The 15,632-nt window shown below is 63.1% G+C and overlaps 2 protein-coding genes across 3 annotated transcripts; both read right to left on the bottom strand.

Moving 5' to 3' along the window:
- CDC6 (cell division cycle 6) lies at positions 1-4,871 on the bottom strand. Of its 2 annotated transcripts, none has more exons than XM_059489415.1 (12): positions 4,741-4,871; positions 3,506-3,756; positions 2,998-3,207; positions 2,389-2,588; positions 2,141-2,304; positions 1,911-2,017; positions 1,635-1,774; positions 1,447-1,547; positions 1,279-1,343; positions 971-1,170; positions 721-861; positions 1-548 (listed from the first exon to the last, which is right to left on the bottom strand). In XM_059489415.1, the coding sequence occupies exons 2-12, from the start codon at positions 3,741-3,743 to the stop codon at positions 459-461; spliced, it is 1,656 nt and encodes a 551-aa protein (XP_059345398.1). In that variant the 5' UTR covers positions 3,744-3,756; positions 4,741-4,871; the 3' UTR covers positions 1-458. The 2 variants fall into 2 exon arrangements, with proteins under 2 accessions (XP_059345398.1, XP_059345399.1); XM_059489416.1 differs by lacking the exon at positions 4,741-4,871 and adding an exon at positions 3,927-3,965.
- WIPF2 (WAS/WASL interacting protein family member 2) lies at positions 4,542-15,583 on the bottom strand. Its single transcript, XM_059489417.1, is given in 10 exon segments — positions 4,542-5,688; positions 6,532-6,633; positions 6,747-6,817; positions 6,819-6,957; positions 7,937-8,587; positions 8,983-9,102; positions 9,241-9,373; positions 9,528-9,639; positions 10,302-10,370; positions 15,530-15,583. Coding segments are annotated over 8 exon segments (1,320 nt in total). The 5' UTR covers positions 9,591-9,639; positions 10,302-10,370; positions 15,530-15,583; the 3' UTR covers positions 4,542-5,647.
- Between the last annotated feature and the right edge of the window lie 49 nt (positions 15,584-15,632).

The raw sequence follows: 15,632 nt of genomic DNA, 5'->3' as shown, positions 1-15,632 counted from the left end.
CCCCTCCTGTGCCACTGCCAGCACTGGGACCCAGGGCATGGATGGCACTGGGAGGATCCTCCCTGCAGCCAGAGCGGGCAAGAAGGTTCCAGAGAACCCCAGAAGGCTCTGAAAGAGTTGGGAGCAAATATAGTCCAGGATTCATGGCAGGAGCAACATCAGACCTCCAGGGTGGCAAAGGCGACCAGGAGCACCCCACTCACCCTACAAAAAGGCTGAGGGGGACACAGAGGGGCTGGGGGCTGTCCCAGCCTCCCACCTAAGCTCCCATCATGCAGCAATTACAATAAAACATTAATAATATTATTATTACATTAAAATATTAATAAAAAGACCCCAGACTGACAGCCCCCAGGGCAGAACTTGACAAATGTCCAAAACCTTGGGAGCCACTTGTTGGCTCTTGCCACAGCAGCAAAATCCCCCTTGGGACCACGGGGAGGGGGTTGCTGGGGGGGTCAGTGCAGCCCCTGGGTGAGGATGCTGCCCACCAGCGCCGTGTCCTGCAGCCTGTGCTCCAGAGCTGCCTCCTCCAGCATCAGGGAAACCTGGGAGGGAGAAAAAGGGCGCTCAGCATTGAGATCCTGCCCTGCCCCACTGGGATACTGCATTGTATCCCAGTGCTGTCACCAGAACAGGGGTGCTCAGCACCAAGATTCTGCCCTGCCCCACCACTGGATCACATCCCAGCGCTGTCCCTGCCCCAGCACCCCACGGTACCTTGGCCAGCCGAGACTCCTTGGCCCTCTTGAGCTCGAGGACCCCGCGGGACTCCAGGAGGGTGACAAGGGACAAACACTCGGCCTGGTCCACGGCCGGGAGCTGCTGCCGCCGGCACACCTGGCTGTAGGTGTCGTGGAGCTGGGGAGGGCAGGGAGGGGGGGGGGGGGGGTTACACCACAGCAAAACCCCCGAGGGACACCCCAGGGACACCCCCCCACTGCCCTGAGAGGGTCCCAATGCCACTCACCTTCCCCAGGGTCACCTCCCGGGCGTGGGAGCGCCGGGCAAGCAGGAGCAGGGAGCAGAGCAGCACCTTCTGCTGCAGGGGAAAAGTGTCCTGGGCCCCCCGGGACGCCCCTGCCAGGCGGTCCCCAAACACCTCCGAGAGCACGCGGGAGATGTGCAGGAGCCCCACGCGCTTGGGGACAGGGGACACCGGGGAGTCACCTGTGGGACACACAAAGGATCCCAGGCAGGTGAGAACAGGGAGAGAGGTTCACAAAGGGAGCCCAATTCTCACTGAGGAGCTCCAGCAGGGTTTTGGCTCTGACTCACCCCTGGGCAGTGGCTTGAGCAGGGTCTGGCCTCGCACCTCCAGCTCCACAACCTCCACAGCGCGCCTGGGGAGAGACAGCCCTGAGTGCCAGGCATGGGCACCCCATGCATGGGCACCATGGAGACTCCCAGGGACCAGTCTGGCTGGGTTTTGGGGCACACACTGACCTACAGACATCCAGGGCCTTGCGAGCATCACCGGAGACTGCAGAGACCTTGCGGGCACAGAACTGGAGCGCAGCAGAGTCCAGGACGGGGTCACCTGCCACCTGCGGGGCACCAGGGCCATCAGTGCTGCCACCCCTGTGGGCAGAGCACCTCATGGCCCCCCCACTCTGTCCTCCCTGTGTCCCCACCTGTCCCAGCCTCTCCTGCAGGATGAGGGTGAGCTGCTCCTTGGTGTAGGGGGGGAAGTGCAGCAGCCGGGGTTTGGCAGACAGGTGGGCTCCCAGCCTGGCCAGGCTCCTGTCTGTCAGGTCCAGGGCATTGGCCAACCCTGCAGGGCGAGAGGAAGAGGAGGATGAAGGCTGTTCTCCAAGGAGGGAGCAGGAGGGAAGTCTCCATCAACGGCCTCTAAAGAGGAAGGGTGCCCAGGAGAGCAGTGCACCCTCCCACATATCCTGCACACTCACCCACGAGGACGAGCCTGGAGCTGGGCAGCTGGGGCCACTCAAAGAGGGTGTAGAGCACGTCCTGGCCTTTGCTCTCCAGCTGGTCCAGCTCATCCAGCACCAGGAGGCTGTGGGAGAGCCCAGATCAACCCCTGCTCTGTCCTGTTCCCCTCACAGCACCCCAAGCAGGGAGGGCAGAGCTGCTGCATCCAGGAGAATCCCACCCCACCCAGCAGAGACAGGGAACTCACACCATGGGCCCCTGGGCCGTCAGATGCTTCTCCAGGCTCCTGATCCGCTCCCGTCCCGTGGCCACGGGCAGCCCCAGCTGCTGTGCCAGGGCAGGGAAGACGCTCTGGGGGCTGCCCAGTGCCATGCAGTTCAGCACCACAGTCCTGCTGCCAGCCAGCTTGTCCTGCCAGGAATGGGAATGTTAGAATGTTACACCAGCCCCATCCCACTGCCCCAGAGCTGCCCCACAGCCTGGCATGGCACACACCTTGCAGTCGAGCAGGACACGGCTCAGACAGGCAGTTTTGCCAGTGCCAGGGGCTCCAGACACGTAGAGGCTGCCGGGCCGGCGCCCCAGGACGTGTTCCAGCAGGAACTGCCGCAGCTGCCCCGTCTCCTTCTCCCTGCCCTGCAGCCGCTCGGGCACGGCCGCGTGCAGCACCTGCTTGGCCTGCTGGTAGCAGCTACCTGCACGGGGAGCAGGGGGATCAGGGAGGGAGGTGGCACTGCAGGGAGCCCATCCCAGCTGGTCAGCATCCCCATCCTCATCCCTGCCTTCATGTCTATCCCTAGCTCCATAGACGCATCCCTATCCTCATAACCCCAACCCCATCCTTTGCTCCACACCTTCAACTTGACCCCTATCACCATCCCAGTCCATATTCCCAACCCCTATCCCATCCCTGCATCCTCATCCCATCCATAACCCCACAGCCAGCCCTACATCCCCATCCCATCCATAACCCCATACCCACCTTCCTGCACCCCCATCCCATCCATAACCCCACACCCACAATCCCATATCCACTTTCCTGCATCCCCACCCCACCCATCACCCCATACCCAGCCCGGCCCACACCCATCACCCCATTCCCACCTTCCTGCCTGAAGAGCTGTGTCCGTGGGTGCTGCCCCGAGCTCCGGGGTGTCTCTGGCCCCCCTCTCCGTGGGGATGGCCCCAAGCCCTTGGGCTGCTCGGGGGAGGCCGAGGGGTCCCCAAAGAGCAGGCGGCGCCCCTGGTTCTCCTTGCTGCGTTTGGCCGGGGAGCAAGATAAGGCATGGGGGACATTGCAGAGGTTGTCATCACCTGCGGGGACAACAGGCTGGTGGTGACACAGGGCCGCTCTCCCTGGGGGAGTTTATCCTTCAGCCCCCCCAAAACCCCGGGGGAGCAGCTCTTCCTCCTGAAATGAGGGTGAAGCCGCAAACGCAGCTGGACCAGAGCTGGATGAGGCTGGGTCCGTCTGTCTGTCCCAGCCCGCCCGGGATGAGAAGGGGGATGCACTCCCCACGGGGCTGGGTCCGTCTGTCTGTCCCAGCCCCCCCAGGATGAGAAGGGGGATGCACGCCCCGCCATTCCTGGGGGTGCCGGTGGAGGGACTCACCCAGGCGTTTGCGGGGGCTCAGGGGCTGCGTTTTGGGGCTCAGGGACTGCGCTGTGGCTCGGCCTGAGCGCGTGTCCGGGCTGGCCTGGCCGGAGGAGCCCGAGGCTTTGGGACGCGGCGAGGGGCGCAGAGCAGGGGCATCGGGGTCGCTCTTGGCCGAGGGGGCAGCGAGGCGTCGGGCGCTCCGCGTTCGGGGGAAGCTGATGGTGGGCTGGCTCTGCGGGCTGCTGCTGGCCATGGCGGGGCTACGGCTGGAGGAGAAAACAGCGGTCAGGTGAGAATAAACCGCCAGCCCCGCGGGTCCCGGCCACCCCCTGCCCCCTGAGTCCCGGCCCCCACCGCGCTGCCCCCCATTTATGACCCCCATGTCCCCCCAAACCCCCTTGGGTCCCCCCCGGCTCCGCGCCGCTGCCGCCCCGACCTTCTCGCGCCAAATCAGCCCCGGCTCCGCACTTCCCGCCACCAGGCCGAGCTGGCCCCGCCCCCTTCTCCCCATTGGCTGCGCCGCTGCCGCCGCCGCCAATCGCCGCGGCCGGAGGAAGGGCCGCAACAGAGCAGCCAATCAGCGAGTGCAGCCGAGGCAGGGAGGAAAGAGCCGAGCGCGGCGCGCGGAGCATGCTGGGAGCTGTAGTCCGCTTGCGGGTACCCCGCGCTCCCAGCTCCCCCAGTGCTGCCACGGCCCGCACCCCCCGACCCAGCCTTCCCCGTGCTCCCAGTGCCACCAGTTCCTCCTACATTGCTTTTCTGCTGCCGCCCAGTCTTGTCTCTCCACACTCCCAGTACTCCCCACCCTTCCTCCCAGTATTCCCCACGGCGCTTCTCCCATTGCTCCCAGTGCCCACGCGCGCCAATCCCCCTCCCCCTGCTCCCAGTACCCACAATCCTCCTTCCCAGTGGTCCCAGTGCCACCAGTAACCCCGATCCTGCCTTCCTGCTGTGCTCCCAGTACCCTCCACCCTGTCTGCCAAAGTGCCCTGCTCGCAGACCTTGGGGCATCACCTCCAAAAAAGAAAAGGGGTTCCTGGGAACCTCCCCCTTAGGCAGCGTCCTTGACATCATTACTTTATTACTTTTATTTAAATGTAATTTCCAGCTCCTCCAAATTCCTGTTCCCTTTTAAAAGGGCCCCTCACTCCAGGAGGGGCAGAACCGTATTGAACCTTTATTTAACCCAAAGGGCAGCACTGGGGGGGGCCTCATTCTCCAGAGAAACCCCCCACTCACCCCTCACCCACCTCGCTCCAGCCTCAACAGGGGAAGGTCCATCATCATAGAAAAAAAAAAATAATCCCCTGAATGAGCCCAAACCCGATTGCAGGGGTGGCCCCCTGCACCCCGTGCCCTTCCTGCTATGGTACAAAGAGATCAGTAACTACGTTAGTGTGACCCCCCCGTGGGACAGGGAGTGTAAGGCAAAACATCCCCGGCCCCCAGGGTCCCCCCACGTGCCCCCCGGTGTGCCAGACCCAGCACCAACGGCCCCCTCCCCATGTCATTAGTGTTTCCTCGTTAAAATGCTCAAGTTTGGGGGGAGTCAGCAGTGAGAGCCAGGGGAGCAGTGGTTTTGAGGGGGGCACATGGGGGTGTGCCCCCCTGTGGAGTCAGAGAAAGGGGGTCCCCACCAGCTCTTGGGGTGTCCCTGCATGGTCCCACTCATGTTCCCCCCTGCCTCCACTGGCTCCTGTGCAAAAAAGCAATGGGCTGTGCCGGGATGACAAGGTTCCACCAGGATCACGAGGCTCTGCCGGCCTGTCCCGCTCCCCCTCACTTTGGGGGGGTGTCACAGCGTGTCCATCCCCTGCCTGACCCCAGCCACCCCTCCATGAGCCCCCTGGTCCCCACAGCCAGCACACAGCTTGGCCTCAAGTCCTGTGCCTGGCTCCCAGGCAGATCCACGAGGAGCAATGAGGGATGGCCCCATCCAGGCTTGCCACGAGGTCACCGACTCCTGGGGGGTGCATAGATGAGGTGAGGCTGGCGGAGCACGCTGCGCTGGGGGGATCTGGTGTCCTGGGAGAACCAGAGAGGCTGGGAGTGTGTCATGCAGGATCCGGGGTGCTGGGAGCTGGGGGGGGTCCGGCTGAGGAAGGGGAAGGAGCTCCACGTCTCTGCTCTGGAACAATCCACCCGCACAGCCCGCTTTCACCTGGGGATGGGGGGCAGAGGGGGAGCCCCACGCGTGGCTGCAACACAAGGAAGCCTGTTGGAGCTGTGCAGAGCCGGATCCAGCACGGCTGCTCTTCCTCCCTCCCTCCTCCTCCTCCACACCCCCGCGCCAGCTGCCGCCCCCCTCCCCCGACCTCCCCGCGGAGATCTGGAGCCTGGGATTTGCGCCTGGCAGCAGCCGCTGCAGCCGCACCGAGCTCGGGGCTTTTCAAACCCGCATTAAACATTCATGGCTCTAAAAATAAACGAGCATCCCATTCTCCCCGGAGTCTCCGCCGGGATCCGCAGCGCTGACGTGCAGCACCAAGGGCACTTTGAGCTCTGCTGGGTCCGAGTGCCAGTGCTTGGGGTTTATCCTGAGGGTCTGCATCTCCCCCAGCCCCTGCCCAGCCCTGCCCTGGCTGTGGGGTCCTTTGAGATCCTCTCTGGTGGCAAAGGTGCTCAGCAAAGGCAGGAATGAGGTCTGCAGGCATACCAGGAGCAAGTGGGATAGAGCATCCATACAGCAGAAACTTCTGCCCTGCCCCACAGCACAGAGAGCTGCCTTTAAGGACCCCTAGGAATGGGGCTCAGGACCCCTGGAAATGGGGCTCAGGACCCCCAGAACCCCAGCAGGGCCGAGGGCACGGCCATTGCACCACCCACCACCCACCCTTCACAGCTTGGGCCCCCTGGGAATGCGGCTCAGGACCCCTGAGAATGGGGATCAGGATCCCCTGGGAATGGGGCTCAGCACCCCCAGAACACCAGCAGGGCCCAGGGCATGGTCACTGCACCACCCATCCCGTGCAGGGACAAACAGGACAGTGCCAGCCATGAGGGCACGAGGGAAGAGGGAATTTGGGACACCTCTTCCTCACCTCTGTTTGTTTTGCTGGGGTAGATTCTCTGGAAGTATTTATATTCCTCTGGGGCTGGGAAGTCTTCAACGGGATGAAAGGAGTATTTGGATTCAAAGTCATCTGTGAAGAAACGGCAAAAAGGAGCAGGTGAGGGAGGGGGGCTCTGGGGGAGCCTGGCCAAAGCCACCGGGCTCGGCCCTGAGGGGGATCCGTGCGGGGCGCCACTCACTCACCCAGGAATGCTCTGACGGCGGAGATGGAGTCGCGGTGCCCGTTGCGCACGGGCGGCGGCGGCGGCGGGGGGCCCGGCCGGGGTGCGGGTGGGTGGCGGCGGGGGCTTCCCCCGGCTGGGGGGCTCGGCGGGGCCGTGCAGTCTGTAGGGGGGTGGGGGCGGGGGGGCGTCGCGCCCCCCGTTCCGCAGCATCGGCGGCGGGGGCGGCGGAGCTGCGGGGACAGCGGGGTCAGCGCCGAGCGCGGCATTCCCGGGGCAAAGCCAGGGACATCCCCCGGAGCGTTCCAGGCCAGCTGCCGCGCCAGACCGCGGCCCGGGGATGCTCCTACGCGTGCCCGGAGATTTCCTGCTCGCTCCTGACATCTGCATTCCTCATCCCTCCACCAGCTGCGGTGCAGGGACCAGCCAGCCCAGCTGTCCCACGGCTCACCGTCCAGCCCCACAGTGAGCACAGTTCCCTCTGCACCAGAGGAGATCTCAGGAGCAGCTACAATCCAGAGAGTCCAAGGGCAGCAGCTCCACATGGAGCCAAGATGCTGCCTGCCAGCACTGGAAGCCACATCCGCAGTGTCACCGAGGCAGTGACAGCACCCACAGCCCCTCTGACCCACCTCTCACTCCTGCCCAGCCTCCCGCAAAGGCTCCATGGCAGTTCGTGCTCCTCATTAGCCTAATTACACTCGGGCTGACAGCGCAGATCCCCAGCTGTAGCTCTGAGGAGGGATTCTGGCAGGGCCAGAAGGACGGAGTGGCTTGGCAGGGGCCCAGGCAGGAGCTGCGGTCTGGACGGGGAGCCCAGGAGTGCACGGGGGGGCACCGGGGCACGGCCAACAGCAGTCCCAGCCACGGGGACACACTCCCAAGGGCTTCTCCCTGCTCTGCCATAGCTTTGTGCACCTTCCCAGTGACATTTAGGAAGCTCAGGGGACCTATGCTGTCCCGCATTCTCATCTCCCACCCCAGAAGAGTATGGGCAGGAGTTGCCCAGCCACAACCCAGCGCTAGCACCAGGCTTGGAAGGAGCTGGATTATCACGGGACATGACCAAGGACATGTGTTAAACATGGCACTGCTCAGTGCCCCAGCTCAGCCCATCACCACATGCAGAACACTCCCTGTGCCCAGAAGCCAACTCTTGCCACCCTGATCACCCCAGCTGCCCCCAGGCACCGTGGGTCGAGCAGCCCTTACCTGCTCCACGGCTCGGGGGGTCCCTGGCCGGCGGCGGGGGGCGGCTGCTCTGCAGGTTCGGGGAGGCAGCAGCGGGCGGCGGCGGCGCCAGACCCCGCAAGGGGCCCGGTGCCTTCCTGTGCAAGGAGTTGTGTCTCTGCGGCAGCTCCGGGGCCGACTCGCTGCCGGGGCTGGAGGGGCCGTTGGGGACACCGGGGGGCTGCCGGTACGGGGGCGGCGGGGGGGCGAGGGACTGGCCCTGAGCGCCCGAGCGGAGGCTGACGGGGGAAGGGGGGGGTTTGATGGGCGGCGGGGCGGGGGGCCCGTCCCTGCTGCCGGGCGGGCGCTGTCCCGGGGCGGGCGGCAGCGGCTTCTCCCGGTTGTAGGGCGAGGCCTTGGCGTGCGCTGCAGGGGGGGCCGGGGGGGCGGCGGCGCGGCGTCCAGGCGGCGGGGGCGGCGGGGCCGAGGAGCTGTGCTTCATGCCGGTGCCACCGGCGGCGCCGGGCCGCGACAGGTCAGGCAGGGAGGGTCTCTGCGTGCGCGGCAGTTCCGGCGGGGAGCCCCGGCTGCTGTCAGCATCGTCCTGAGGGCGGCTGTTGTTGGCCGGCACGGGGGGCCTGGGAGCAGCTGCTCGGGAGCCAGGGACTTGTAGTGTTTGTTTAGTGGAGCTGTCTGCGGGGAAGGAGAGCACGGTGAGGGGTTGGGGATGGCACGGGAGCAGTGCCCTGTCCATGCACAGAGCCACGGCCAAGGAGGGCAAGGAACGGTTTGTTGGCACACGCAGGGAGCTGGCACCGAGCACAGCCACACACGGCTCCTCTCTCACCACTCTACTCTGTGGTCATCACAGAGAACACACAGAGCTCAGCAATACACGAAACTCCTGCACCCTCCAAGAAGTCTGTGTGTGGGGCTGAGGCTCAGGGAGGGCACAGCTGGGATGTGATTTGGGGTCCTGCCTCTTAACAGCTAAAATCCCCAGGGATACACAGTGAGATCCTCAACCCCTTCCTGCTCAGGGCCCTCCCCAGGAACCCCCACGCAGACCACGGGCCGGTGGCCATTACCTGAGCTGTCCTTGACTCCCACAGGTCTGAGCTTGGGAACGCCACCTTGGAAGAGGCCGCCCTTGGGCTGGATGGCAGCTGAGCCGGAGCCGTAGCTGCTGCCGCCGCTGCCCTTGGGCTCTGAAAGGAGGGAGGCAAAGAGGTTAAGCCTGGAATTATCCGCTCCTCCAATGAGGAGCTGCTGGGAACCAGATGGGCAAGCGCCCTGCAGGGTACGGCTGTGCCCAGCGTGGGGCTGGGAGCCTCCTGGGGACTCACTTTCCAAGATGGGTGCACTCCTGTCATTGATTTGGGTCACTTTCCTGAGCTTGGTCCCTTTACAGATGTCCTGCAGGAGGGCCCCGCGGCCCCGTTGCTCCTCTCGGCTCAGCTTCGGCGGCTCCGTGTTCGCCTGGGGAGGAGCAGAGGCTCAGCACCTCCCCAGGATTCCCCCCCAGCACAGGAACAGCCCAGCTCGGCATCCCCACCTCCCAGAGCACCCCAGCCCTGCCACAGGCAGCCCTCTCCAGAGGGAAGTGGCCTCTATGGGCACAGGCGACCCCTACCTGGCTGAGGGTGGGGGGCGGCGGGGGGCCGGGGGGTGGTGGCGGGGGAGGAGGGATCGGCATCCTGGCGGCTCCGGGTCTCAGTGCTGGGGGCAGGCCTGGGCACTCATGCCTGCAGGAAGGGAGGAAACAATCAGGGAAAGCTGGAGGTGAAACACAGCCCCGGGGAATTGTGCAGAGCAGCAGCTGGAGCTGCTCTCCCAGGCTGTCCCAACACCTTGGAGCAGCAGGTGCCAGAGGTGGGAGCCAGCACATCCCCACCCCAAATCCCCAGCACATCCCCACCCCAAATCCCCAGCACATCCCCACCCCAAATCCCCAGGGCTCCCTGCAGTCAAAACCCAGGACATGTCTCACATAACCACCTTGCTCAGCAGACAAAACCTGGCCAAGCTGATCCTGCACCATCCATCAGCTCCTCCAGCTGCAGCCAGGGGCTCTGCTCACTTGGGAGGGTGACAGCAGCCCCCCAGCACTGGCATGTGGCCCCATGGCCTCTCCAGCCACTGCCAGGGCAAATTTGCCAGATGGCTCCAGCTCCAGAGCAGCAGGAAGCAGCACAGGACTGTCCTGTGGCTCCCTCCCATCCCTGAATTTCCCGACCTCTTGTCTCCTACATCAATAACCCCCCCCAGCACTGAAGGCTCTCTGCACCCCACAACTCCAAAGCCCCCTCAAAGCTGTCCAAGCAGAAACCAGCTTTTCCAGCACAGATCTGGCAATGCTCCAGCTCCTCAGAAGCCCAGAACAAACCTGTCTGGCACCACGGCTCACCTGGAACAGCTCGCGGGGCTCCGCGGGCCCGGCAGCTCCGGTCGGCACTGCAGACAGAACACAGAGGGACTGGGGACAGGAAGGGGAGCCTGAATCACTGGGAAGTCACAGGCCCTCGTGCCACTGACAGCAGTGCTCAGGTAGGGCCTTCCACAGCACCGGCTCAGGGAATAGGAATGTGGTGACTGCAGGCCTTGCTCACCACATAGAGAGTCCCAGCAGCTCAGGGCAGACCCTGAGGCAGGGGACAAATGTCCCTCTCTGGGCCACAGATGTCCTTCCCACAGGAAAACCTATTCCACAGTCACTAACGGGAAGCACACCACCAACAGGAGGGAAGGACAGGGCAGATTCACACCTGAAACTTCCCATTTCCGAGCCCTGACCTCCAGGGCAGGTGACAGAGGGCACAGTGGGAACAGCCACCACCGCAGGGAAAGTTCCTTTATGACTCAGGTTTGCACCAGGTATTAACAACCAGATCCCTTCTCCCACTCATCTCCTGCTAGATAAACTTCCTAATCCCACAGGACACAGGTCCATCCTCTGGCAGACATTCCCAGGGTGTGAGAATGGGAAGCAGGGAGCAATAGCAGCAGCTCCCCTGCCCTCGGGCAAACCACTGCCTCTGGGGTTCAGGGAAATAAATAAATACCCAAACTGCTTTTTAATTAAAATCAGCTCTTCTGCCCTGTGAGAAGTCCTCAGCTACAGCTTCATCAGGAAGACATTCTTCCCTCTATCTTATGGCATTTTCCAAGTCCCTGAGCATCCAGCTCCTCACAACGTGCTGCTCCTTCTCCCCAGCCCGAGCTCGAGGCCTCCCACCCAAGATCCAACATCCATCAACCCCTCTGGACACTCCAGTCAGGAACAACACCCAGCAAACCCATCCAGCCTCAGCCTTTCCCACTGGAGCAGGATCACAGACGGCTCTGAACGTGCTTGTCTGGGACGTGTTGGAACAGGAGCATTTTCCCTGTGCTCCTTCCCACCCGCGGTGGGATCACAGGGCCAGGGTGGCACGAGTGACTCCGGGCAGAGCCCTGCCGTGCTGGATCAGCTGCTGGAGGGAATTAGCAGGGATCCAGCTGAGGAACACACCAGGTAAGGAGACTCCTGACTGGGGCTCGTGTGTCACAGCCCTGAGCCAGCACAGGAGCGATGCCAGGGCCAGCACCTTCCGACCCACGGGAACGTCACGCGTTGTGTCCCCGCTCTGCTGCTGTGCCAGCAGGGTGACACTTCCCTCGGTGGCCCCTGTGACAGCAACTCATCTCACAGACAGACAAACAGGGATTTGTCAGCTGGCACAAACCAGCCAGTGCCACCCGTGCCAGGCCAGCACTGCTGGGGTCTCTCAGTGTGACCTGCTGACAGCCTGTGACAGGCTCCAGACAGCCCACAGGGGACAATCCACAGGGACAACCCACAGAAACCTGCAGGACAAGGGGGATATTTCTACAAACACATCACGAGTCACTATCTCCCCTCTAAGGTGCCCTTAAAGCAAAACCTGCGCTCGGATCCAGGCTCTGACCTAGAAGAGCGAGAGGAAAGGAGAGAAGAGTTTAAGCTAAAGCAGCTTGAGGATAAACTGGAGCTGAATTCCCAAGAAACAGGTCATTCCATTTCGGTGCACGGCCCCGTTCGGGCTGGGGATTAACAGCAAAGGTCACATTGAAAAACCAAAACCGAGAGGCCCCGAACTCAACTCGGCACACACGGCTGGGAAAAGCTGAGAGCTCCGGCTGGGAACGGTGCCTTTGAAATACAGCCTGGATCTTTCATGTGCAAGAAGACAGACCCAGCTGATACAGATTAGGGAGACAGCAGCTAAATCCTCCAGGAAAGGAAAAAAGGGGGGAGTTTTCCTCGCAGCACCCCTTCATGCCTGGTAGAAGTTATCCCTGTGAACAACGCTCTGACTTCTCTGCACTCTTTCTTTGTTCTTCCCTATCAGAACCCTTCCACCAAGACACATCAGAGCCTCTGAGGGCTCCGTAAGCTGTGTGGCAGCTCCCTGTGCTCGCAGGGAAAGTGGCTGGGAAGAGCTGAATCCAGAAACATCAGCGGATAAAAGCTGGGCTGAGGCAGGAGGGGCAGGTTTACACAGTGCCTTTGCTTTTCCAATCCAAACCAAACCTCAGGAAAGCTCTGAGCAAAGCAGGAGGAAAACAAGGTGTGAAAAGCTGTCCCTCGGGAGGAGGGAGACATCAGCAGATCGAGGTCACCCTGTGGAAAGCTGCTGTTGCACACGCTGGAGCCCACCATGGCCACAGACGCCTCGGCAGTGATTTGGATCAGCACTTCCCTGCCAACCCTGCAATCAAAACATTCCTAAACCCCAAGAACTTGACATTCAGCTGCCCCTCGTCCCCTAAAAGCAGCAGGATTGGGCAGATTCTGCCCAGCCTGGGAGACATGCCACGTTTTCCAGGCATTTTTCAAGTCCCTGTTTGCTGTGGAGGGAGCTGAAAGGCCCCATCCCGGGGGGGATTGCTGCTGGAGCAGGACAGGCAGCAGCAGTGACCTTCAGCCGCCTATTTCCTCGCTTTTCAGGGGGATTTGGGCTCCGGGCGGATTTGTATTTCACATTTGCAAGCCCGAGCTGCAGCGCCTCATCCTCAGGGAGGCTTTGAACTGCAGATCAAGAGGAATTTCCACCCTCTGATGTCGGTGCAGAAATGCGGCCGCACCGGTTTGGGAACGACTTCCAAGGCTGGACCTCTCCAGCACCCGCCCCCGCGCCTTTATCTTCCCTCTCTTCCCATCCAAAGCCGCAGTTCCTCGTTACCCCCTCCCAAATTCCAACCCTGGCCGTCCTCCCTCCGCAGCCCGACATTCCTGCCCGCTCCCGAGGAGCTGAGGATGCTCCATAAATAATTTATCCTGAGCGACAGCCATCGCAGGATTTAAGGTCATTCAAGCTTTTAAAATCCTATCAGCATGCTTCCCGAGCCGAGCTGCCAGCTCCATTTGGAGCATCCCGCGGAGCCGGCGCATCCCTGCGTGCAGACAGACAGACACGCTCCGGCCCCGCGGGATCCAGACGCTCCCCGTGAATTATTAACGACCCGCGGGCTCTGACGAGGCGTTTTTAACAAAAAACCCCGATCTGCGGAGTTTCTAATTCCTCAGGGATGAGCTCCACAGCCTCAGTTTCCCCATGCACCCACGGCTTCCACAACTTCAGTTTCCCTATCCATCCACAGCTTCCACATCCTCCTGTTTTCCTCTCCACAGCTCCCTTGGCCTCAGTTTCCCCATTCCCACTTCCCACAGCCTCAGTTTCCCCATTCCCACTTCCCACAGCCTCAGTTTCCCCATTCCCACTTCCCACAGCCTCAGTTTCCCATCCCCGACCACAGAACCCCCGGCTCAGTCTGTGCCTTGCCCCCATCTCAGGTCACTCAGCAGAGGAAACCTTTCATCAGGAGCAAGGCACCCCGTCCCGAAATCCCGCTGCAGCAAAAAGGAAAAGCAGGAAAAGCCCGTCCTGCCAGCCTTCCCCTGCCGCTCCCCCTTAGCCCAAGAGGCAAAAGGAAGCCGGGAAGGGAGGGAGAGGTGGCACACGAGGGGCTGGGCAGGAACCGAGGGGCTGGGCAGGAAGCGCTCAATGATTCCAGCGGGAGGAAGCGGCAGGAGACGCGGGGACTTCCCGGTTCCTTCGAGCCGGAGCTGGGAATTCCGGGTGATCCCGACACAGCGCGATCCCTCCCGGTGCACCGGGACCCTCCCTCCCATCCGTTGCACCGGGAGCAGGGAGCCCTGGATGTGTCTTGGAACATCCCAGCTTGGATGGGGCTTGCAACAGCCCCTTCCAGTGGAAAATGGGATTTTTCATCCCAGGATTCCACTGAATTCTGTGTCCATGGTCATCCCTAAGCCACCACAGGCTCCAAAAAGTCCGTCTGTCTTTCTGTAGCCCAAATAGCGTCCCCCCTATCAGGTCCCCCCTGTCACTGGGTGTCCCCCAGTGCACCCCCAGCCCTTTCTGGTTCTGGGCACCCACAGGGTGAGAGTCCAGAGGGGTCCCAGGGGTCATAGAGGGGGTCTTGGGAATCAGAGTGAGGGTCCCAGGAGTCATAGAGGGGGTCCAGGGGGGTCCTGGGAAGGATGAAGGGGTCCCAAGGGTCATGGGAAGGGTCCCAGGTAGACACAGGGGTCACATTGGGAGTCCCTGGACCCTGGTCCTGTTCTGGACAGCTCCAACGGGGTCATGGGGAGGGGACCCTGAGGTGACCCAGGAGTCAGGGGTCAATGGGGTCATGGTGGGGGTCTCAGCGGTCATGTCCCAGGGACACTCTGCGGTCAGAGTCTCCATGCTGGGGGTCCTGGGAGGGGTGGAAGGGTCAAGGGCATCAATATGGGGGTCTCAGAGGGGTGGCACTGGGGGTCCCAGGCTTCTGACAGCTCTGGAGAGCCTCAGGTTGGGGGTCCTGGGGAAGGATCCCTGAAGTGACCCAGGGGTCAGGGTGAAAGGGTCCAGGGGTCAGTGCAGGGATCTCAGGGCAGTCCCAGAGGGGTCAGGGTGGAGGTCTCAGACCCCTGGTTCCAGCCAACCCAAAGACAGGAGTCCAAGGAGGGGTAGAGAAGTCCAGGAGGTCAGTGTGGGGATCTCAGGGGTCACAGGGGGTCCCAGGCACAGCCAGGGTGGGGGCACAAGGAGGGTCATGGGGAGGGACCCCACACCAAACTCATGGGTCAGGGTGGAGGAGTCAAGGACAGCACGGGGGTCTCAGTGGAGATCCATGGGGGTCCTGGGGATGGCTCTCAGAGGAGACCTTGAGCTCAGAGTGGGGGTCTCCTTGGTGGTGGCCTCACAAGCCCCCAGACCCGCAGGTTCTGGGCACACCCCAATCTGGGGGTCCAGGGCAGTTCTGGGGAAGGGTCCCTGACGTGACCCATGAGTCGGGGAGGTGGGAGAGCTCCCTGGGGGCAGGGTGGGAGGGTGCAGGGGGTCCATGCGAGAACTCCAGCCCCCCGGCTCCTGTCACTCCACAGCCGGCCCCGCGGAGCCCTCAGCCGGGCCCGGGCACCCCCCAGACCCGCGCAGGCCTCAGCGCGCCCCCAGCCCCGCCGGTCCCGGGCTCCGCACAGGCCCCACGCGCCCACCCCAACCCACCACAGCCCACACCGGCGTCCCGCGGCCGCAGTCCCGGCCCCCCAAGCCCCGCGAGCCCCGGCCCGGCCCCGCCGATCCCCCCCGGCCCTCCCCCGCTCACCCGCGGCTCCTCCCGCCGCTCCCGGCCCCGGCCCCAGCCCCGCCGAACGAAATGGCGGTCCTGGCCCCTCTGCGCCTGCGCGGCACAGCCGGATGTGGGCGGG

The sequence above is a fragment of the Ammospiza nelsoni genome, chromosome 26 (assembly GCF_027579445.1).
Source record: "Ammospiza nelsoni isolate bAmmNel1 chromosome 26, bAmmNel1.pri, whole genome shotgun sequence".
NCBI classification, from domain to species: domain Eukaryota; kingdom Metazoa; phylum Chordata; class Aves; order Passeriformes; family Passerellidae; genus Ammospiza; species Ammospiza nelsoni.
Note: the sequence above shows the minus strand (reverse complement) of the source record. Positions and strands in the feature narration are given on the sequence as shown.

What these genes read in the sequence shown, in the direction of transcription:
- CDC6 (XM_059489415.1), bottom strand. Translation starts at nt 3,743, where the DNA reads ATGGCCAGCAGCAGCCCGCAGAGCCAGCCCACCATCAGCTTCCCCCGA. An exon ending in TGCAGGAGAGGCTGGGACAG is followed by an intron (nt 1,548 to 1,634) that starts GTGGGGACACAG and finishes GGTGCCCCGCAG; the next exon opens with GTGGCAGGTGACCCCGTCCT. An exon ending in AGGAGTCTCGGCTGGCCAAG is followed by an intron (nt 549 to 720) that starts GTACCGTGGGGT and finishes TCTCCCTCCCAG; the next exon opens with GTTTCCCTGATGCTGGAGGA.